Source organism: Neocloeon triangulifer, unplaced genomic scaffold (assembly GCF_031216515.1).
Source record: "Neocloeon triangulifer isolate White Clay Creek 2 clone unplaced genomic scaffold, ASM3121651v1 ptg000017l, whole genome shotgun sequence".
Taxonomy (NCBI): domain Eukaryota; kingdom Metazoa; phylum Arthropoda; class Insecta; order Ephemeroptera; family Baetidae; genus Neocloeon; species Neocloeon triangulifer.
The window spans coordinates 2,354,648-2,379,364 of NW_026775559.1; the positions used below are offsets into that span (position 1 = coordinate 2,354,648).

A 24,717-nucleotide genomic window follows, 5' to 3' on the forward strand; every position below is an offset into this window, starting at 1 on the left:
TATTGGCGCCTTATGAATAATTAATGATGCGCTGTTTTTCCTCTCTTGACTATCATTATAGTTAAAAATACATTTTCCAGATAATGAAAGAGGCGAATGCACACGACGCGTCGATGCTGAATTTTTAATCAGAGGAAGAAAATAAATTGTTTTATTAGATATAGTGTTACGAAATGATGCAGATGACTTCTGCGTAAGCTCGGGGCTCAAATGGAATCATTCGCATTATTAATAAATTTATTGGTCCAGCTTGGCCCAATCAACTGCGCTGGAGATAAGGAAGAGGCCATAAAATTATAATTATTTAATGATCGCTGCTATGTTTGGTCCAAGTTAGAAAAGAGAGACAATAATAAATAATTCCGAGTTGTTAACTTTTATTCTCGTGGATAGAAATAAAAAAAATGATGATTCCATTAATTCTTCTGAGAGGCTGATTTGCATAAGAGATGAGTGGGTTTGAATATACGAAATGTTCTCGGCGTTTGGTAAAAAAAGCAACACCTGTGCATGCTGTTGAAACAATGTGTGTAATAATAAAGAGGCATTTATCCTCTCCTCTGCAAGGTGGGTGGCATTTTTTTTTTCATCTCTGTATATTTTCATTCATTGAGAAAATTATACACTATCTCTGAAATCAATCGGAGAAAAGTCTCGAAATCGAATAATTTAATAAATCTGTAATTGAGCAGAAAAATGACCGTTTAGGAAAATTACACTCGCTTTTCATTTAATTTGGCGTACGGAGAAATATGAGCTGGCGTGCGCAAAATTACACAGGGAAGTGTTAAAAATTGGAGTAATTGAGCCTTCATTAAAAACAGACACCAGACCCTCTCGCCGACTTTGTGTTTACAAATGAAGAACCGATTATTTACTTTATGAAACCTCAGACTGTGGGAAAATTTATCCGATATTTGGTGCCTGCGCGCTGCTTTGCTTGTGTTTTCTGCGTCTGGTGCGGTGCTGCGTTTATAAGGGGCCCATGCTGAGAGCTACCAAGAGAGGCGCTTCAAGACCTTGAAATTGTGTAAATTGGACCAGAGATAAGCGGGTTTCAAAAACCTAATCTTTGGTCATTAAATTTATCTTGGTCAATTTTGAATTTTGACCGACTTGATATTTAAATTAGAATAAAATTAAAAAAGGAAGTGCAGCAATTAAAAAAAATCAAACGAACAAAATGTTTTTTTTTTAATGAAACTTAGATGAGATTCCAAACGCAACGTTGAGTTAAATCTTTAAAAAATATTAAAAATATTTATTATTTTAAATTTAAAAAATAAATATTATTATTTATAAACTTAAAAACCAAATTTTTAAAATTATATATTTTTTTTAATTAAAATTACTTTTAACGTTGTCATGATATATTGTGTTATAAATTTTTAAATTTAATAATCTTATGAATATAATTTTAAAAATTAAGGGAAAGAAACTTATTCCATAATTTTTATTTGTAAAAAAAAACCACGAGCGTCTCTCTGTGATTTATACCATCGGTTTACTTTTGTTAGCCCCAAAGCATTAGCACAAGGGCTTTTGGTGCTCGGCTCTATCTTCTTCACTTTCCATCTCTCGCTCTCTGTGAGATGAGAAGAAGTGCTTCTGCTGCTGGTGTTCCGCAGCCTCCGACAGCCACACGACGCATATCTATCACTCGCGGGGAGCAGCAGCGTCAACAAACAAAACAGCCCCTCCGTGTTTTCTATCAATCACCGCCGGTTGCATACATTCAAGTCTCCCATGCACTTTTATGAGCGGCGTTATTTACTGCGCCAGATAAGGAGGTCGACTTTATAGTCTTATCCAAAGTTGACTCGTGGCGAGCCATTCGAATGAAGAAGAAAAAGGAGGAGAGAGCGGGCTGGTTTTCTGCGTTATTTTATTGCACTTGGCTTTGCATGTGGTGCATCTGTTTTATAGTGCAAGTGGATTTTTTCGAGTTTACGATGAGAGCTAGTGTTTGTAGACATAAGAAAATTAGTTTCTGTTGTTTATTATACTTATTATTTATTAAAAATAACAAGTTTTATTTTTAAATTATTTATTTCAACGTATAAAATTAATAATTGATTATTTCATACAAAATATTTAGTTTTTTATTAAATTATTTTTTTGCGTTTTTATTATTTTAAATTTAAAAAAAAATGTGGTAATAGTTAAAAAAATTAATAGTATTATGTGGTCAATGTGATATTAAGGTCAAAACAGTAATGTTGATTTAACAGGAAGCGTTAGGAGTTGATTTCAAGTAACCTACTAATCAATTTTATTTATGAAAATTCGTAAAATCTGTAAAATCATGAATTACATAGGAACAAACAGGCATATGCAAGTATCATACATCAATGTTATTTTTTTAGCCCAAAAAATATTATATTAATATTTATTCTTCTCTGTCTAACAAATCAACCAAAGTCTGTGATGGCATTAAAAAAAATTTAATTTTAGAAATTAATTTGAGAGGATAGATTGACTGTTATAAATCAATTAAGCACTCAAAAGCCGGGAAAATTTGGCCACTTTATTTACATTTATGTAAAAAAAAATGCATTTTTAAGTATTTAATTTTAAAATTATTCTTATTCCAGTAAGTGGCCACCGCTCATATTTTTTGTGCGAGTTTCAGAGAGGAGCAGATGCGCTGGCTGTGCACCCTCTCGACGTGTAAGTGCGTGGATTCTGGGGCCTCCAGCCGCAGCAGGCCGCGCGAGTGTACAAATAGTTATATTCCACGCGAGAGAGAAAAAGAGCGAATGAACAAATGCAGCAGGCGGCGCAGTAGTAAAATTTTGATCAGCGGGCCGAAGCAGCCGGCTCGGCTCGCAAGCCACGCTTCATGCACGCGCTATTCTGTGCCGCCGCCGCCGCGCTACCCTCCCCTGATCCAGCAGCCAGCGTGTGTTGTTATTTTTTTCAGCTGCATAGAAAATGCCTCCCTCTCCTGTGCAGAACCCCTCTCGGAGTGACAATACGAGCTCGGAGCTTGCAGCCCCTATTTTTCGGCGCTCAGTCTACCTTCGGCGCTGCCCGCGAATGAACGCGTGCTGAACGAACATGGCCTTCGCAGGTGAAGCATCGCCCGTCAAGAAACAGAGACTTTCCTCGCCGGACTCCTCAACGTTGCACGCCAACAACAACAACAACTTCAACAACATGAACGTGGCGCTGACGCCGGCGCCCCGCGGCCGGGGGCGCAAGTCGGCGCAGACCTTCGTGCAGGTCATCCCCGGGCAGCCGGTGTCCGTGGCCCGACGCAACGCCCGCGAACGCAACCGCGTCAAACAGGTCAACAACGGCTTCTCCAACCTCAGGCAACACATCCCCTTCACGTCCAGAAACAAAAAGATGAGCAAGGTGGAGACTCTGAAGTGCGCCGTCGAGTACATCCGCGGAATGCAAATCATGTTGGAGGAAAACGGCGGCTACCACGTTGACCTCACGCAAAACGTGTCCTCCTCGTCACCAATGTCCAGTTTGCTGGACGACGACGAGTCGCTGATTTACGAGGCTTCGGCCCAGCACCAGGACAACACGCCGACGTCATCCAGCGTTATTGTTGACGAATACGGCAACCAGTACTTCGGCAACGCGGCCGAGGTGTCCGTCCTCACGCCCACCTCGATGGTCCTGCAGCAGCGACAAGGGTCATCCCTGTCACCCGGCTACAGCGACCGCTCCTCCAACTCGCCGGCCACCGCCTCCGAGGTCACCAGCACCGGCTACATGGGAGTCTTTGCCGCGGCCGCCGCCGGCCTTGTTTGCCACAAGGACGAGTCGGCGATGACCAGTCTGGGCTTGAAAAAGGAGATGCTGGACGAGGAAGACGTCAAAATGTTCCAAAAGGGTGGATTTCTGCAGATGGACGCCGCGATGACCGCCGCCGACGTCAGCATGATGGAAACGAACTTGTGGTGGGAGCTCGAGCAGTCGCGACGGATGCAGCAGCAACAACACACGGCGTGATGTAGAGCCCAGGCTAATTAATTAGGTAATCATCACTTTTTATTTTCAGTTAACAATTTTATTATTAAAAGATGGAAAGAAGCGAATTTATCTAAAAAAAAAATGATTAATTATTGATTATAGCAGGAGTGAGTCGGGAGAGGAATATTGTTCTAGAACTTTTATTAATAAAAGTTGTGCTTTAAATTATTCGGATAAATTGAATTTCAGAATTAAAAGCTGTTGATCATAATTAATATCTATAGATATATTTATAAATATAAAATTCAAAAGCCTGATTGAGCCTGATATTATTATTTTTCAGTTTATAGCTTCGTAGAGGCAAAAGGGTTATTTTCGTCTGAAAAAACGGTTGTGAAAATAACTCGATTGAAGTTAGTTTTTTCCCCACAATTTTTAATTAAATGTCTTGTGTTCATTGTTATGATTTTTATATTACTTCTGTCAGTTTTTAAAATATTCAAAATGTGAAATGACTTTTGGAATTATGAAAATGCATATGAGAAAAGAAATTGAAATGCTTAAGTTTCAAGCATTAAATTTTCTTATTTTTATAAATCAACGAATTGCCTATTAAATTTCCTTTCTAGAGATTTAATTAATTTGAAATTTGGCAGAAGTATAAATTTTATAGATAATCATAGAGGAGCTTTAACCCGTTTTTATTTTTTTATCCAATTTAAAATCTCCAATTAATCTTCAGATAAAAAACAATATAACTCGTAACCCCTTCTTTCGGTGAATGCATCTGCTTCCATAAATGAAAACGAACAAATAATAATAAATGCATGCAACCACCAATTAGCCTGGCACATCATTATAAGGGTCATTCTTTTGAAGGAAAGAAAAACTGCAGAGCTGCGAGAAATTAACCCCTTTGAGCAAACAACGCATAAGTCGACTGTGCGAGAGAAAAATTGCCTCTCGGAAAAAGTGTCTGACTTGTACAAATTGTTTTGATTTTTCATAGAAGTTCAGGGTCTAATGATGATTATACGCGACCTCTCTCTCTATAATAATATTCTCCCTCTCCCTGCAGCTTTTTATTTCATTATGCACCGCTCGCACAAAAGACCAAAGAAAGGGTCGCCCTTTGGAAAAAATGCACGCGGCAATGCGTCTGGTCTGGCTAATTAATTGTCTGCTGATGCTGCGGCGGCGGCTTCGCGGCGGGGAGGTGCATTTTTCCCTCCACCGTTTTTCGCCATTATTATTATTATTTTTTTTTTTAATTAATTCCAGACTTTTTATTACACTCGAGCGTTTCCTCTTCCACACAGCAAATTCCATGCAAATATAGCCAACATTTATTTGCCTGGACAATTCCGAGTACTTAAAGTGCTTAATGGGTTGACATTATACTATACATATGCATCGACCGCCGCGAGTTTTTTCGAGGGGGCGGCGGGAAACTCGCGGCTGGAGAAGGAAAATGACGTCAGGCGCTTAAGAGTGTTAAATTTTATTTGCGTTGCGATTATCTCGTCCCAATTGGGACCGTGTCAATTAAGTACATAGGAATCATTGCCACTAGAGGCAGATCTTTTTTTTTTCTAATTACAAATATTAAAGTTGAATGTTAAAAATTAAATAAAATTTAATCTTATTTTTCTTTTTGTTAAATATTTTTATATTAATTTTTTTTAAATTTTCATTTCATTGTAATTCCGTTTTTTTTCTGTAAAAAATAATTAAAATTTTCTAAACTTTGAATAGCATTAAAAAAATTACAATAACTAAAAAAATTTCTAATTGCAGTCACCAACCCTCTACACAAAATTTTTATGAAAAGAATCGTTCATTGTTGGAAATTAGTGGATATATGTACTAACTTTTTGTCTTTTTAAATATGAAATTTCATAAAAAAAATATTTTTAAATGTATGTTAAATTTAACAATATATCAAAATCTGCATACAACAATTAGTGTTATACGAATAAATTAGAATAAAATACTAAGTTTCCTGAATTACAATTATAACAATTCTCTTGAATTTACTTGAAACAAATCAATAGACCCGTTTTTTTTCTCCCATATATTCGCAAATTCTTAGTTGTAAATAGGCTTGAAATATGTCTTTATATATTTTTTTATTGTGCATTCAATTTGGTCCACGTGTGCGTCTTTAGAGTTTGCGGGTCACCCCTTGGGCATCTCGCATGGTGCATAGAGAAAACGCCGAGCACCGTTAAGAAATTCTACCTTACCCCTTGGCACAAATATACACGAATGCAAACAGAAGAGAGAGAGAGAGACAGACAGACCCCTCTCCGATGCTGCTTTTTCTACACGTTGTACTCCACCGGCTTACCATTTACCTGCGTGTCCTTGAGACATAAATTACTGGTGGATGAATTTTCATAAAGCAGCGTGAGCCTGCCGGGGAATCTTTCTCTAAAGCTACCCCCTGAAAAAACCCTGCACTATTCAACAGAGACTTATTCGCGAGTGAACGGTTCCTTAAGACGTCTATCCACGAAATGTATATAGTAAATAGGAAATTCCCTCCTTTGCCGAATAATAAAGCACACACGGCGGAGAGAGCGAGCGAGTCTCTCCGTCGCTCTCGCTACCGGGGGGATTTTATCGCCGCGTGGAGAAAAAATCATTTGTTGTCGGTGCAGCATGGGTGCCGTTTTTAGACCTGAGGGATGAAAGAAGAGAGAGAGCAGTTTTTGATCGCGAGGGTGGATTTCTACATTATAAAAAGTCGAATTTAAACTCTCACAAGGGCAGGTCTCGCGAGAGGAATCTGTGTGACATCATGAAAAGATGCACACACACGTGAACGGCCTTCTCCGTGAGATATATAAAAATTGATGCAAGAAAAAGTAAGCGTGCCCGGCTTTATTTTTTCCCTGGCCCTTCTTTTTCTACACTGACTCTTTTGTGAGTGCAGAGTTTTTTAGGTTCACGCAGGTTGTACAGAAAGAGGCATAAATTTCGGCCGGCTCTGAATAGAATTTTAATATCAAAAAATATGAAAAGGAGGAGAGGATATATGGGAAAACGGTCCGATTTATGATGCACATAAATCAAGGCGAAAATTTGATGTGGAAAATCGATTTTGCCACTATTTTTTGCACCGTAGAGTTTACGACGCAAATCTTTTCAGATTATTTTATGTCCGTTTATTTTGCTCTCTTATTTGAGTTTACACTCAAGTTCATAAAATCTATTCTCCCCTGCCAGTTATGTTGAAATGCGTCTCAATTTTTTAATGAAAAAAAAATCAGTTAAATTTTTATGTCTTTTTTACAAAGTGGCTAGATTTTAGAGTTAGAACCTGTTGCTCTATAATGAAGAAAAAGCAGGAGACATCAACGATTGCAATTCTTTAAAGTGAATTCATTTTTCGTTTTTTAAAAAGCATATCTATTTTAAGTATTTTATAGTTTCTCTTTTTGACTTTTTATTTCATACTACGGTAGCCAAAAAAATTAATAAAGTCTGTATTTTTATTTTTTCATAATTATTTTGCTCTTATCTTATACCGAATTAAAATTCCTAGATTTTTTTTCGAAATAAATATATTTAATTTTCATACAAACGTAATAAAAAATTATGAAGTTCATATTAAAAATTTTCTCGCTAATAAATAAAAGATCTTCAAACACACAGAGATGGAATATTTTGCCAATTTTTGGAACTCTAATAAAGTTCTTAGCAAAATTAAAAAAATAATAATAAATAAATGAACGCAAAATCCACAATTCCATTTTGTCTTTGATTGCAAACTTTTGCTAAGCACACAGTTCATATAAAACGCGGTGTCTGCCGTGGCTGCGTTGAACTTTTTTCTTATACACATGAAAAATCTTCGTGACAAATCACGCTAATCGTGTGTAATTATTACAAAACAGACCCGTGCACATTACAATAATGGCCTGAGACCAGCATAGTTATACACATTACACATGCATTTCATGGTCCATAGAGAATCTTTTCACCATTTATGCGTTATGAGGAGAGCAACTTGGCAGAGAGCGAGTTGGCCGCGGCCGAGTGATTAATGTGACACTTTTCCATCTACTAAATTACTTTTATTCGTTTTATTCAAATTCATACACATTTATTCGACTGTCCCTCTCTTCAGAAAAAAAACGAGTGAATAAGAAACAAAAACGGAAAACTGCAGCAGGATGACATTATGTGTATAAATTATGTGCCGCGGAAGAGAGACATATGAAAAAAACTAAACAAGAAAGAGAGAGAGAGGGTAAAAGTAAAAGAGATCACACAAGGGATGAAACCAGTAATTTATTTCAGGAAGGGTTCAAGCAGTTCAACTTAACTAAGTGCATATAAGCAGCATCCTTTATTTTTTGCGACCTTCGGCATTAACATAATTCACGGATGAAAACTCCGAGAGACGCGCCGTGTCTTTTTGTCGTGTGCTGCTGATGAGTTTTATGCAGTGCTTATATAATAAAATACGTATATATAGGGGAGGACCAGATTCAATTTATTGTGTAGAGGTCCAACACAAAAAGAAACGAGAGGAGGTGTAAAAAATTAATTTGAATTTCGCTTTGTTCTTACCAAGCATAAAATATGCGAGCTCCACTTCCTTTCCTCTCTAGAGTTTTTTTTCTCCGCATCTTCTTATTTAAAACAACACTCGCCTTTATGAAGAAATAATTAGAAGAAAATCTCCTCTCTGCCTTCCAATTTAACGACTACTTTTACGATCCGTTATAAAATTATCAACCCTCCCTGCTCCTTCAATATTATATGAAGTTACAAAGTAAACATTTGTGCAGCAGTATATGTACGAAATACGATTGTAATGCGTGCAGCCCATCATAATTTTCATGTACGCAACGAGTTATGAACTCCTGAATAGTTGACCACAACTCGATTTTGCAATAAATATATTCTCTGCTCCAACTGGCCGCGCGCTGAATGAAAAGCAGCTTTCTTTTCAAGACGGTGAATAGAATTATTTATTCGGTAAAAAGGAAAAAAAATTGGTCTGTTGCGAACGCAGATTTTATCCTGTCAATTTGGGGCCAGCGCATAAATAATATTGGCAATGAATAAAAATGCTGCTTTACATTTCAATTGGAAGATATTATAGAAATCCTATCATCTCCTTTCATATCGGAGACAAAAATCGCCAGCATTTTTTTTTTGTCATCATATTCAACCATCTTTGGTATTTGATTTGAAAGGGAGGGTCGAATTTATACTGTGAGCTGGGAATTTTCGTACTGTCCGGCCATGTCCGATGCGTGGCGAATCTCTTCTCTTTAAGCATTTTCCATTGTGAATTTCGTATAAAAAAAATGTTGAATTCCAAATCCAAACGTGCCCCTCCCTATTATTCCTATTATTGATATCTAACAGAATTTTTCGATCGAAATCCGAATACACTGGGGCTGTTCGTTCTCTCTTTCTTTCTGTTGAAAAACGTTGAGGAAGATGGGGATGTGCAGCGTGGCGTCTCTTTCTCTCTTTTTCATTGTTGCGTTTCAACACAATGCAAGATTACGCGTTAGGCCTGCAGTGTCACCTGAGGACGAGGGAATCTCTTCCGAAAAGTTCATAGGGGGATGATGCCCGCGAACAAAGGGGAATAAATCACCCCGCACACATACGCACTGGTCGCTCCAGTTCTCTCTGGCTGCCCTAGTCATGCTACAATTACCTCTGCATTGTTGAAAATATTTCTCCCTGCTGCATGTATATTCGTTACGCCATGGTTGAATTTTAATCAGAACCGTTTTTCGATAAATTCGCCTCTCGTTATTATTGTAATATTTTTTTTTTATTCACGTGACACACCAAATCCGAAATTATAAATGCTAATGTGATTTTTTCCCGTTCTGTTTGCAGGTTGTAAAAAATGCAAAGCCCTGTCAAGGAAGTCCCTTTCGGAGATCTCGCCCGTGGTGCCTTTCTCGCTCGTCCAATTGATGACTTGCCATCTCGAGGATGCCATCAGTGTAAATAGAACTTACGGAGAGCACAAAAACGAAATTTGAGAAGACAAAAATATGAGCTTGTGGCACAAATCTGAAAGCCAGGAAATGAAAAAAAAATGAAGTGCCTTGTTAATTATTTTTATAAAATGTATACAAACTTGCTGAACTATTATAATAGACTGGTGAAATTTTTTATCATTTTTAATTCACTTAAAAAATTTTAATTATAAATTTTGCAAAATTTTGTCTTATTCATATGTGTAAGACTAAAAACGACCAATGGAAGTCATAGCTTTAATAAAAAATAAAAAAATGATTTTTGAAAGTTCTATGTTCTTTTGGCAGATTAATAAATTTTTATATGTGAGAATTTTTCACCAGTTTATATACAAAAATCCTAAAAGACATTGTGATAAATTTTAGCAACCAGCATTCCAGTGAATCAAACAATGCCGCCGACCAATATAAGACAGCAATAATAAATTCTCCTGGCAATCAATAAAGGCAATTAAAAGCTCCTGTGCCTTGTGAATTATTGCAACTTTTGAAATTTATCTCTCCTCTCCTGTCTCAATGGTGCTATCGCTGATCATTATCTTGACCAATTGATATTTTCTCGTCGTTATTTGCTTGTAATAATACACCGCAGAAGCCTCTGTCTATTGTAACCTTTTTTCGAAACACCTTCTTAGGTCTGTTCATTAATTTTATTGCTACTTTTATAATTACTCTCATTTATACTGATCTCCACCCGCGATTTTGTCTGTTCGATTATCTCATCTGCCATATATATGAATTTTGCCAGCCTCCGTGCTGCAATTTGTAACATTATTATATCTTGTTTTGCTTCTCTGCAAATCTGCTGTACATAAAATTATGCCCCTTATGGAAATATTTATTTTTTGTACCATATTATTACGCTCGATGTATTTTTATAAATGCATTTACAGGCAGTCTACTTAATCATTATACTCTGTGTAAGGGAAAAGAAATAAAGTTGATTTAATCAGTTAAATTTTACTAAAAACATTTTAATTTCCACATTATGAATTAAATTTTAAGAAAAATTATCATAGATGATTATAACTTCAAAGGCCTTAAAAATCTCTTCATGCAGAAGTGACAAAAATTTATTTAAAATATATAATACGTTGAATCGATTTCTTTGATAAACGTTAAAAAAATTAGAGTTAAATAAACCTAGATTTGGTAAGAATTTAAATCCACTTTTATTTTTCTATAGATTCAAATTAATCAAGGCTTCCAAAAATGATGGAATTGTTGAGAAATTAAGTTTTTTTTTATATTTTGGGAATTCTGTCTTTTTTTGACACTGTGAGCTTGTTAAAAGAGAATTATTTTCTATGGATCACGAGATCAAATTTCAGTTCACTGGGCAATAAAAATAAGTGCAGCATGGCTCGCGCGTGAGCATATCTCCGATTTCCGAATGGTGACAAAATTGGGCGCCGCACAAGTAAGTGGTCTGGTGCCACCGAGTGCACGCCAAGTGCGCAACAGGCCTAGCTGGATGCAGGAACTCTATGGGGACGCGAGATCTGGCAAAGCCAAGCTTGTCGTGCATTTGCACACCGCATGTTGCCACCATGCACCGCTCGCTCTCGAGAAGGGGTGTTCTGACTTTTTGAGCTCTCCACGGTATTAAAAACACAAGGCCCCAAAAACACTCCAAGACGACGAAATTCTAATGCCTCATAATTACCGTCGCGACAGAGACAAAATTTGACGCGATGGCAATTCTAATAAACCAAGGAAAGTAAAAGAAGATTTGGAAAAATTATTTCTGAATTTAGTAGCAAAATAGTTGTTCAAATATTCACACAGGGCCACTTCGCCAAATATATAGTAACATAATTCAAACAAGAAAAGCCAAACTAAGAAAAAAAAAGCATTACGATTTAATAATCTTCTGAAATCACACAGCAGGTATAGCATTGGATAATTGTATTATAACAAGGTAGCATTCAAATATATTTATTCAAAAATAATATTTTATTAAATAAGAATTGAAAATTATTTTGATAAATTAATATTAGGTTTGGGATTATAATTTTGATTAATAAAAAACAATTTATTTAAAAAACCTAAATTAGTTCTTCTTGCTGTTTTATTTGAAGAGAAAGAAGGTTGCAGATTTTTATTAAATTTAATTTTTAAACCAAATATATTTGCGCATAATGGCAACCTGCTGAACATCTCTGTGCTCTATGGCTGCCTAACCACCAAGGGGCAAAGCAATTAATTTTAAATCATTTTATGTAAACAAAATGAAATAAAATTATTTAAAATTCAAAAAAACTACTTATTTAAATAAATATTTTAAATATTTCTTAAAATAAAGTTTAGTTGCAAAGTTTATAAAATAAAAGTAAAATTATAATTTTAGTAGTGAGGTTACCCTTGTTTTAGGTATGATCCAGTCAGCCAAGGAGGAAATGAGTTGTGTCACTCCCCGGGAGGAATGTTTCCACATTTGTGCCGATTGCGAGTCGGTGGCGATGGATTTTTCAAACGCGGAAATCACATATGTGCGCAGAGCAACAGGAAACAGACCCGCCCGCCCCGCTCGTTCTTCCAATTCATCTGTGCTGGAGCGCGCGTCTCTCGATGAGAGTCCCACGCGCGCGAGGCTCAGACAAGTGTGTCGGCCAGAGCGAGTGCAATTTCCACTAGATGAGCCTTAAAAAAGCAAGGGTGCGTGCGAGAGAGGGTGAAATTTGAGGCAACCTTGCGCCATCCAGGAAGTAAACAAAATCCACCCAAGTGCATCCACTTTGCGCTCCTCTCTGAATTAGCCGAAAAAGGGGCACTTGGGATTCTCATTATTTGCACTGCGCGCCTTTTCTTTCCCCATATTTTTCCACTTAATTTATGGGTTATATGGGGAGCCGACGTGCAAGATCGGCCCTTTGAGATATTTCTTATGCTCTTGCATAAGGGTGAATTTCTAAAATTAAAAATTCTGTCATTCAAGATTCGGAACCACATATGGCAGTAAAAAAAAATTGAATTTATTGTAAATTTCTTAAACTAACTATAACTACAATAATTACTCATCCATGCAGCTCTCCTTAAACAAAATAATACTTGAAGACAGTGTTAATAAAATATCAATAATTAAAAAGAAAAAAAAGAGTAATGCGGCCCATCTTGGCGCGGACCTTCTCTTGAGGCATCGCGTTTTAGCGACGTTTGCCAGAGGTGCTGCCGTTTCTTCAAATTACCTTCCATTTCGTGTATGACTAATTTGTGAGGACTGAACAATTTGCATTTGCTTATGAAGCTGATTTTTTTGCCTGTTTTTTTATTAGTAGTAATATTCATTAATGATTTTTTGATTAAGTACTAATCAATCTTTTAAGAATACACATTATAGTGGCTGCTTTTTTTTGGCAATGCGACAAAAGCAGTTCAATATCGAAATAATTGGAATCTAAATTTTGCATTATTAAGGTAATTTATAATTTTAATGAAATTTATATTGCCAAAATAAATGCGGCAAACACACCGATGGGAATATTTTAAATAAAAGTGCTTCATGGAGCAGATATGATGAGACGCCACATTAAATTAATTAATAATTACATGTTTAATGAATTTGTTTTATAGTCCAAATAAATTTTAAAGTATTCTCACGGTTACCACCCAGCAAAATTTAAAATTATATGTAACGTTTTCAATGCAATTTGGCGCCTCTCAACGATCATTGTACTTGGGGTTGACACTCGTACACAAACAAATAACAGGCTATTAAAAATTCGAGTCGCGCATGTGAACCTTTTCGGTTGCACTTCTCACATTAATTCGCTTGTCATCCGCGGTGCCTTTTCGGAAAGGTGAGTTTTCGAGTTGAGGGCACGCGCTGCTCTGCCCACGCCCCTCATTATTCTCCATTATTTTGTGCAACTACACAATACACCCTATATGCATATTAAATCGACAATGAGAGGAAAAGTCGTGGCTTCTAGGGGGTGCCTTTTTTTAATTTCACGCGCGGGCATACGTTTTTGTTGTTGCGGTGCGTGCGCGGACACAATTATTGTGTATATTTTTCGCGCTGGCCCTCGCTGCGACTTCCGTCCACGTGGATCTCGTGCGCTCTGCATTATTTTTGTTATGGTAAATAAAATATGAGCCTACCATTGTCGGTGGCCACGAGCTCGTGAAAATGCTTGTCGCTGGACCACTCTCCGATTTCATTCCTGCCGCGAATAATTACTTTTTTGTCGTGCTCGGAAAGTGTATGAGAGGTGCGTGTGAGAGGAGCTGCAGCATGACAAGAGACACGTACAGTGACAGACGGGGATGCAATTTCTTCCTGCCGAACCAACAAAGAGAAAGGACGGATGTGGCCAGAAAAATTATCTTCAATGAAAATAACATTTAGATTAAATAAGACTCTGGCTTCCGCAGAATTATTTTTCAACTCGGACCGAGTGTAAAAATAATTTTCTACATCAGCTGAGTGTAGAAATATTTTTCAACATGAGCCGATTAGAAATATAATGGATATAAGGTAATATGAAAATTATTTTTATCTGCATTCTTCCTTGTGTAGTTAAACACAGATTTAATTAACTTGGTGTTTCAAGAAAGATGAAATTGAAAAAAATCGTTTTACGTGTAATTTAAAATTTAACCAAAAAATAGCTATTCCTATGGTTCTGTGAATTTTCCCAAACTTGCTCAGTAACGACCGAAAACAAACCTCCCATCGAGGACAAGCCGAGATGATCACGCGCAGGACATAAAATTTTATGTACTATTCGCACACGTCTGAGTGTACGTCGGGCGGACGATGCAGGCAAATAAATTTATTCGAGCGGCCGCTTGTTTTAAGTGACACCAGACGAGAGTTGGTCGTGTCTCCGCCGACACAAGGGGAAGACACAGGCCATTTAATTAGCATAACTCTCAGAAGAAGACATCAACAACATAATCAAGGGGCCAATGGCTTGTTTTCTCATTTGCATGCGGCCGTGCCTGCAAATTTCCCAGACGCACCTATAAACAAATGAGTTGATTGGCGCTCCACTTTTGTCCTTTTATATGCACCCAATTATATCGGCGGCGTCTGGCTCGCTTTAATTGGCCCACCGAAAATACTGCACAATTATTGTACATGATCGATATTGATCTGGGTCGTAATTCTGCGCTGCGTCTGGACTTTTGCAGAAAATCGTCTGGGGTGGGCCCAATGAGGTAAATTCCGAGTCAAAAATTGAGCAATTTAATTTGTATTGTATTATTATTAAAAATATTAATAATCATTTGCTGTCTAACGTTTAATGTGAAAAATTTAATGAAAATTATATTTTTTTTACATAGAAAAACGTTTATTAAATTTTTTATACGTAAATTATTTATATTTTTATTTTAATTTACTTTATTACACGCAGTTCTTAATAAGTTTTATCCATTTTTTTCTATAACTTTTTTAACCTTTAAACTTTATATAATAATTAATTGATCGTTAAGCTTTCAAATTATGATTGAATTGAACAGAAGTATCAGTATATCAGCAGTATCTCTTTGTAAAATATTTTCCTACTGAATTATTGATGATTTTAACAAAATATGTCTTGGCAAGACAAATTTAAAAGTATTTTTTACCTGCCTTTTGCTGCATTATAATTAAGACAAATTAATCTGATGGTATTCTTTTTCATCAAACACTTTTTATATACAACCCTGACAGATCTAATTAAAAACCGCAATTTCCTCCTCACGAATCTCTTGATTGAATTACTACGAATTTCCGTTATTTAAACGCTTTTCCTCATAATTGAAAAATTGGTGTAAAATTTCAATTCCACCCTTTCCCACGCTCAATTGGTGCGTTTGATGTGTGCAATATGGAAAACGCTCTCACCCTGACGTGCGAGTAAACGCGGACCTGACGTGATGCGTTTTGCAGGGGATGTGGTGGCCGCGTGGCCAGGTGCATTCCTTTCCCATAGAGCACCACTCCATCAAATGATGATGACGAATATAAATTTTACATCCTGGAATTCTGTCCGTTTCATGCGATGGCCCTAAAAATTCTCTCACGTCTAATTATACACATCAGGGGATAAAAAAGGGATGAGAAAATAAAATTAATCTAAATAAAAAAAGCGCTTAAATTGTGCATTTTGAGATGAAAATCACCTGCTTCAGCTAATGATGGGAAAATTGAAAAAAAAAATCGAGTGACAGCAGAGTCATGTTTGTAAAATTATGTTAAAATCTTATTATTCTGCAAGATTTAGCTAATTAATTAGAGATTTTTTCAAGCTGTTTTTAAAATTCTATGATGTCCGAGATCATTTAAATGAGGACAAATCATGCAATTATAAGCTTGAACACTTTTGTTAAAAACGATGAAAACATGCATGAGAAAATGGACTGAGTGCAACATCTAACTAAAAATATGTGTCATAAATGCAAAAAAAAAATTAATAAAATACCAAGTAGGCAAAAAATTAAATTTAAACTGCATTTTTTTAAAACACAATTTTATTCTAGAGTTTATAAGCAATTCACAAATATACGCCAATATTTTCAGATTTCTCGCAATAAGCTTCTATACAAAAGAAATAATTGATTAGATGTTTCGACTATAAATACGATGGGGATATTCACACAATATAAAACCTTCAATTCCACAAGCTAACAGATTATGTGAATATCCCCGAACAAAATTTACGGAAATATAATCGGTAAATAAATAATGTTAGTATTTTAGAATTTAGAAACAGTCTTCAGCTTCCAAATTACTTTTTGAAACAGTTTTCCCATATGGCTCCATATGATATGAAAAAGGGTCACGACATGTTGCGCGCCAATAAAACTAAATTCTCTTTTCGAGACAGGATATGTACAGATCGCCAGATTGCATGGGAACGTAAACTAATAACGTTCATTCATTTTGAGAGGGTGGCAGTTTTTCTCCATGCATTCCGCGCCAATGCATAAGTAGCCGAAAAGTTTTTTCTTGCATGAAAGTAACGAACTCTCTGCTTTTTACTTACGCACTAAACAGAGCAAAAGAGGCAACAGGTGGAATGCCTCTGCAGCCGAGATACGCCATCAAAAATATGCTACTGACCAATTAATCGGACGTTGCATGCGAACCTGCGTGGATAATCAGATTATCAAATTAATATACAGCAGCAACCTGCACGACAGACTGTTGCTGGAAAATTTTATATTTTGAGCAAGTCAGTTTTTCTGTAACGAGTCAGTGATTTTGTAGAATGAGAGGAGATTTGGTTGATTTGGAGGGAAAGGGTTGGTTTGATTGTGTGAAATATTATATCCACAGCAAAAAATTTATTCCAAATATGTTGAAGAGATTCAATTATAATTTTTCGAAAAGATTCGAAGTATTTTGATTGAAAATAAATTAAATTTAATAAATCACAATCAATTTTAAATGGTTATGCATTACTAATTTTTATCGGTTGATAGATGAAGTAATATTTTAGACCTAAATTTATAAAAATAAAAAATAACTTGAAAAGTAAAAATCAGCCAAAGCAAATTCAAAATTTATAATTATTTTTTTAATGAATTTTTAACTAAAAAATTTTGACCTAAAATTACAAACTGAAAAATACAAATAAGAAAAATAATGTAAATGATGGACTTTGTCTAAATATCATGATTAGTTATAGGTTAATGATAAATGATAGAGAGGAAATTATGACAATTATTTGAAAATTATAATGAGTTACTACATGCGCACTATTATTGTCGATTTTCTTTCAACTTAACTCTTCAATTGAAGCGATTTATTTTTAACTACATTGTTAGCCAAATTAATGTTTATTTCTGTACGTCTGTTGGTCATATTTTGGGAATAGAGTCATTAGCGTGTCGTTTCAACCCTCCGTCCGTCCGTTTCCGCACTCACCCTTGCACAAATTGGCGTGTCACAAAATTAATCCATTTCATTAGACGTCCATTGTGAAATGGCTTGGAAATCTTTCTGCTTTTCAAATGACTAACATTTTTCAGCCGAAACGCGCGCAAAATTTTCCACATCGCAACAATCGCACCCAATCAGCTTTCGCTTTTCAATCCAAACTACGCACGAGAGACTGGCGTCGATCGTTGTAAAACTCCCATTATGCACATTTTCTTTATTCTTCCCCATCGGCGGCGTAACTGTATTTATTGAAAATACACACCCACGTGTGCAATAATTCCGCTGTATTGAAAGACCTATACTGTGCACACAGAGCACAAACGCGCACTTTCTGGGAGCACAAAAGGTTTGATCGTCAGGGGTGGCAGGGAAGTGTAAAATTTTAATTGGGTAAAATTTTGTCAAATATAACATATAATTATTGCATTCATTAAAAACCTCTATGTGTACATATTGACAATTAATTCAGATTACTCAAAATATACAGTGAACATTCAAGAACTAATCAAATATTTCATCAGTACTGTGTAATTATTAAATTATAGCCATGAAGAGAATCGAATGATATTGTATTAATTCATTCTGCCTGATAAATTGAATGGCAGTAGCGTTATGAATATATACACATAAATTCACAAAAGTAACTAAATTATTTTTTTTAACAACCTATTTTCTTTGAATTGAAAGCAAAAAATAATACAATTTTATTAAATTAAAAATAAAATCAATTAATATTTATGAAGTAAATAAAATGATTTATCTTTGAGAAGAGCTATTAAAATTACTAACGTAAAATATAAAATAGTTTTGTATATTTTAGGTATAGTTTAATTACATAAAAATTAAAAACTTGAAACCAGCTTGGAGATTTACTATTACATTTCTCGCACTTCCCTTGCTGCCACCGTGTGCGTGGTGGAATAATGGCCTGGAGTGTTTTGGCGGGCTGAGGAATTAAAGTGCGCGCAGTAAAGTACGTCGAGCCACCCTCGGCAGCGTGTGACAGATGGCTGGCTCGCACCCTTGCTGACCCACACCAACTGTTCCGCCTGCGTAAGTCCCGAGCGTTGAAATCCATCGCGGCATCAAACCACCCATTCCGTTTGAACGAGGAAAATAGCTCGCGGGGGTTATTCAGCGGCGAGGGTTGGGTGGCAGGTAAGGCACCCCCTAATGGTGGCCCTCGCTAATCTAACGGAATATCTCTCGCATAGATATAAATTCTCGTTTCAAGTGCAAAGAAAGAAAGACGAGCGCTTTGATTTCAAACTTAATTTAAAGCCGGTGGCAAAAAAAATCGTATTCCTCGAGAAAATCACTTGTGACAAACGGCGTACGGGCCGGATTAGAATGGGGAATGAATCGAGTGAGAAAATCTGATTAAGGGGACATTACGGTCCTTTGTCACCTCGCTGGAAAATCTGGTTCCTCGCCTTAGAGTGTGATGAGGTTAAGAAGGAAGGCGATTAGAAAGGGTTGGTTTTTTGCACTCCGGGGACGCGGAAATTCCATTGTGCTTTTGTGCTTCCGGTCAAATAGAAACTTTTTTGTCTTTGAGCAACTTCTAATCCTATTCATGCGTGTCTCTTTCAAAAAGCATATAGAGCTAAAGTTTTACTTGGCAGTTTACATTTTATGTCCCCTTTTTTCATATCAAGCAGTGAATTCTAATTTTTGAGCGATAGTAATAACAAAATATATAAAATTTTAATTAGAATGTTTGATTCAAAATTTTCACTCCAAGTTTAAAAATCCAGAAATTTAATTTAAGTCCTATATAGTTCCTTCACTTTTAAATTGCGTTTCTCCTTGAACAGCTTTTTTCATTAAACCTAAATTGACGGCGAGATTAAATTAAAAACATTAATATCTTCTTTATGTAGAGAGGATTTCCATTATTGACTGTAAATAGCAGTTTATATTATTATAATTTATAGAGTGTATTATATTTGCAAATTTAATATATTTATTAAGTTTCAATAATATTGTACTGTTGAAATTCAAAATTAAATTAATTCAAAAATCGATTTATTTAATTTTTATAATCATTTCTTTTTTCTGTTTAAACCTGCGTTTACTCTTAATAATGCTTCATGCAGTGCTTTTCGTTTAAAAAACGTCACGTCTTTCCTTCATTCATTTTCCTTTCAACCCCAAAGCTTTCGATTCAACCCACATACACTCTTTCTTCCTTAATACCACAAAATCCGTTTTGTGGTGCGGCTGCTCATTTTGCGGGAAGGATTAAGGTCCCAAAGCGTCGGTTGCTGCAGCACTCTTTCATCCACCAGAAAATGAACTGACAACGAGAGCATCACCCCTCGTGGCTTTTTTCATCACATAACCGGCCATTATCCGTGGGAGAGATAGAGGAGCGAAATTAAATCGCGCGTAACCACATTTCGGACACATTAACATTAATTTTGATGGTCATGCCGCTCAACAGCAAACGGTAATCCAATTAAAGCATTTCTCAACCACTTCCGATTTTTTGGACCGCGACAAAAAGTGGTCAGTGAAGAAAAGAATTCGCTGGGTGGTTTGTGTGCTGTATCATAATTCATAAATTTCACATTGTAATTTTACACCAGTCGCATATATAAAAAACGCGGAAGTAAGTATTTTCTATCTCGAGTGGTCGCAGGGCACGAAAAACGCACCCCTGAAGGAGCACTTGAAATTTATTAACAAAATCGACTTGAAAAAAGCCACCGGCCTAGCATTCGAATATGATGTTTTATTATTTCAGCGTGCGGCGCAAAAAATAATAACGCGCGCAACACACAATTCCCAATCATAATAACTGCTGCGAGTTTTATTATAGGAAAAGGGGTTGGTTTGTGGGGAGATGTATGAGTTCTGACCACCCTCCTCGCTATGCGCATATAGAAATAGCAGAGGCTTTTTTATGGTGCGTGTTGGGGGCCTCGGTGCTGGGTGATGATCTGTGGGAATCGTTGCACTTGCTGACCCGCTCGTTCAACTCTCTCATTTGGCAGTTATCTTTAACGACTTTTACACAACCTTTAACATGTAAAAAAAATGATGAAATTTTTTAGTTCGAACTCCAAAATTTATTCTGGCAATGAACATTGATTATAAATTTCTAAGACTAAGACAATTTTCGCTCATTAATTTAAATATTTATTTTTGTTGTATGGAAAAAAAATTGTTTATTTTTTCATTAATTGATATGCAAAAAAAATAGATCCTATTAGTCTAAATTGTTTAGTGCAGATATTAATAAAAGTTCTAAAATTTAAGGCTGTAAAAAGAAATATAAATTTTTAGCATTTTAATATTTACTTAAAATGTTTTTTTCAAATATTTGGTTAAATTTTATTTATTTTGTATTTTGAAAATAATATTTAATAAAGGAATAAGATACTATCTTAAATAAAATTAAAAAACTATTTATAGAGTTACATTAATATCAATATAAAAAAATCTAATTGGTTTAGATTAGTAATGTTTGACAAACCATTGCTCTCTCGACGTGCAAGGTGGTATATAATTATTTATTTAACTTTCTAATTCACAAATGCTCAATGTGCCATCTTGAAGTAAAATCTTCTCACTTTATCAAAATAATATTTGAAACAAATAAAAGCAGGAGAAATCAATGGAAAATCCCAAAAAACATATGAACTGCGATGCTTTTTGTGTGCTTGTACAGAGAGTCGGGACACTTGAAAATGAAGCAATTGTCGACCGGTTCCTTTTTTCCAGCGGTCCGTTTTTCGTCGCATGGTCTAACTAAGAGTTGATGCAATATATCTCACGAGACGAAAATTCTCAAGTGGAATTCTGCTGCGAGAGAGATGCTCCTTGGCGATTGTGTCGCGCGGTGTACCACAAACAAGATTAAATAAGCCTTTGTCATCTGGATATCTCTTAAGAGGATTTGCGACAATGCAGACATGCCATCCAGCTCATCATGCGCCTCTTTTTTATACTTCTTTTTTAATCGTAGAGAGCCGCTGCCGGCTACTTGAGATGATAAAATGCCGAGCGATTCATTTTCCTTTTTCAACGTCTCTCTCTTCTTATTCTTTTCTCTGCGTTCATAATAATACGCGTTGCTGCTCTAGAAAAAAAATCAGATTCACTTCTTCTGCTTTTTGTGGCCGAGTGCCGCGAGCCGGACAATGGATTTTGTTGCGAAAATATTTTGCAGCTCACCTAACGGAATAAATATATTCCAACACAAACAACCACTCTGCTCTGCGTTTTGATCTACACGTATATTATAATCTGCTGCTTTTTTTGGACACTTTTGTGTATAAAGCGCGTCCGTCTTGGGGAGATCGTTTTAATGCCGATTTTATTCACAGGTGACCGGTCGACTGGACGTGCCAAGGGTCGTTTTAATTCAATTTAGATAATATCTTGCCAGAAGGCCAAAAGTAGATTATTTCTCAGGCACAGCTCCGACATAATCGCATTTTCATTTTTTTGCTTCCTTTTTCAAATAAGTTGGCCCGGTGCTGGCTCGGGATTCGGGATAGATTTCCTAACCTGTAAGTGAAAAACGCACACTGCTTGAAGTTTTTATCTAATTACCATAATAGAAAATTAATAAATGTAGCGTTTTGTAAATAAGTTAGATTAAACTACTTAAATTAATTTATTATTTTCTTAAATTTACTGAGGATGATCCAAAGACTAACCGAAAACAAGGAATTTGTTAAGAAGGTGGCTAAAGAAGTTTAAATTGTAGCCGCCTTTTGGTTTATATTTTAATTTAATTAACTTGCGAAATCACTCAGAATTTTATATTATTTTGTATTTTATATGTCTTGTCACTTATTTATTATAAAAATTTAAAATTTTTTGTTTTCGCTGCCAGGAAGAATAATAATACACAGTTCATTTTAAAATAAAGCCTGCATATGTACTGATAAAAAAAATACAAAATATGGAAACTTTTCTATTATAATAACTCTAAAATATCCTCAATTAGCGAGCATCAATTCTGGGATAACTCATTTAACTCTTTAAATTTTTTAAAGGTGGAAACTCACCTCAGAATAATTTTATCTCTTGGCAATGATCTTGAAATTACGAGTGCCACGCGAGACTATTTTCACCTTTGCTGGTTAATGTTCCTCCTTGAAAACGCACACGCCTCTCGCGAACTACGTATACGCTTAATTACTTTTCAGCTAAAGTCATGACCAATACGAGGAAAACTCCAAACACAGGATGCGCCAAAATAGTAAATAATTGCGGCGCATGCACGCGGTGCGTCTCTCTAATTCCATTGTGCTCAGCACACGTCAGGCCAGCGATTTTCCCACCCTAGACAAAGGGAGGAATTTCAATGTGGGAGTTTTGATGAGATAAGATATATTGTTAACGCAAGGTGCTGAATAAAAGCACTTCTTGTTTTGTGTCGCATTCGCGCGGTGAATCACTCTCCAATTTTCTGCTGCTTTTTGTACATACAATTCGCCTCTATAGCTTTTCTTTTATCATGGAAAGTAGCCGGCGATGATTCAGCTTCCTATGTAGGGCTCAAAGCCGGCGACCAGACGCTCTCTCACGCGTCAATTTTAATTATTGGTCTTTAGGGTGGTAGTGGCCGAAAGGGTTGCGGGTGTTGGGCAAGCGAGATGCATTCCTCTCGATAATCTGTCGTGTAATTGGAAATGATGGATGGTCGGTCGTTCAAAACGATTGCTGCTGGGAATAAGCGCGTCAAATGGGAGGGTTTTTCATCAGGGGTTAGAAATGGCACGCAGTGACCACTTAAAAGTCTTTCCTTTGAGTTGGGCCGCCGTTTTGAGAAATTCGAGAACAATTCCAGGAATGCTTTTTTTATATAATAGAGATGATTCAAAAGTCTGCGGATGAAACTCAAATAATAGCTCGCATACGCATCAGAAATAGAGCCTGATTTCAATTGTTTTTGTTCGGCGCTGAGAAAAAAATTATTATTGTTTATAATTTATAAAACAGAGTGTGACAAAAGAGTGATATTTTTTAATGAATGCAGAATTGAATCTTAGATTAATAATACATGTATATTTTTTTTTAATTAATTTTTATACAAATTAATGGCTGTATTAAGTATCTATTTTTTTTCATACAATTTTTGTTTATCTATATAAAAATATAATATTGCATTTTAATTTTTAATGCATTTTTTATCTTCTAATATTAGATGCAAACTATTTAATATTTAGTTGCATTGCATTTTGGCTTGTATAAAAATTTTACTGGCTTTCAAATTTAATATACATATACAACAAAACTGTTAATTTTCTTCAAAATCCGAAAAAAATTTTGTTAATAGAGTGTGTAGGGCCTATGTTATTGCTGCAAATATTTTATGAAAATTGAAGCCTTTGTCCAATTTTATACATAATACACCAAAAACCAAAATCTACTCCGTGATATTTAAATTAAAATAAAATTGCATGTCCGTATTTAGGCCTATACAATTAAATTGCATTAATTTGAAGAAAAAGACAAGAGGGAAAAATGTGCGATAAAATGAGTCTATTGTATTTTTATTTGTACACATTTCTGCACCATTGGAAATTACAAACAAGAACTACAAATCCCTCTGAAACACATAAATAATAGTGCTTTAATATAAAATCCACAAGGCAACCGATCCTCTTTCTTATTCAGCACTATTTCACACACGCGGGGCCAAATAATACTTCTGCTGATTAAAAGCAAGCCGCCCCAACTGCGGCTCTGTTGTGTCTGCGTCGGCCATAAAATACACGGATTTGACACCTTTTGGCTCTACTCTTAGAAGTACCCCGCGCTGAAGGCTGCGCTGAAAGTACGATTAATTACACTGGCAGGGATCGCGCGCCATCCTCATTTCACCAGTTTAGGCTATCATTGTATACATCGATGATAGACATTTAT

At 35.9% G+C, this 24,717-nt stretch overlaps 1 protein-coding gene across 1 annotated transcript; it reads left to right on the forward strand.

Annotated features, from left to right (window-relative positions):
• Window positions 1–3,040: 3,040 nt before the first annotated feature.
• Window positions 3,041–10,872, forward strand: LOC132203372 (achaete-scute complex protein T4-like). The gene is made up of 2 exons (XM_059631099.1): window positions 3,041–3,994; window positions 9,808–10,872. The coding sequence occupies exon 1, from the start codon at window positions 3,061–3,063 to the stop codon at window positions 3,967–3,969; it is 909 nt and encodes a 302-aa protein (XP_059487082.1). The 5' UTR covers window positions 3,041–3,060; the 3' UTR covers window positions 3,970–3,994; window positions 9,808–10,872.
• The last annotated feature ends 13,845 nt before the right edge of the window (window positions 10,873–24,717 follow it).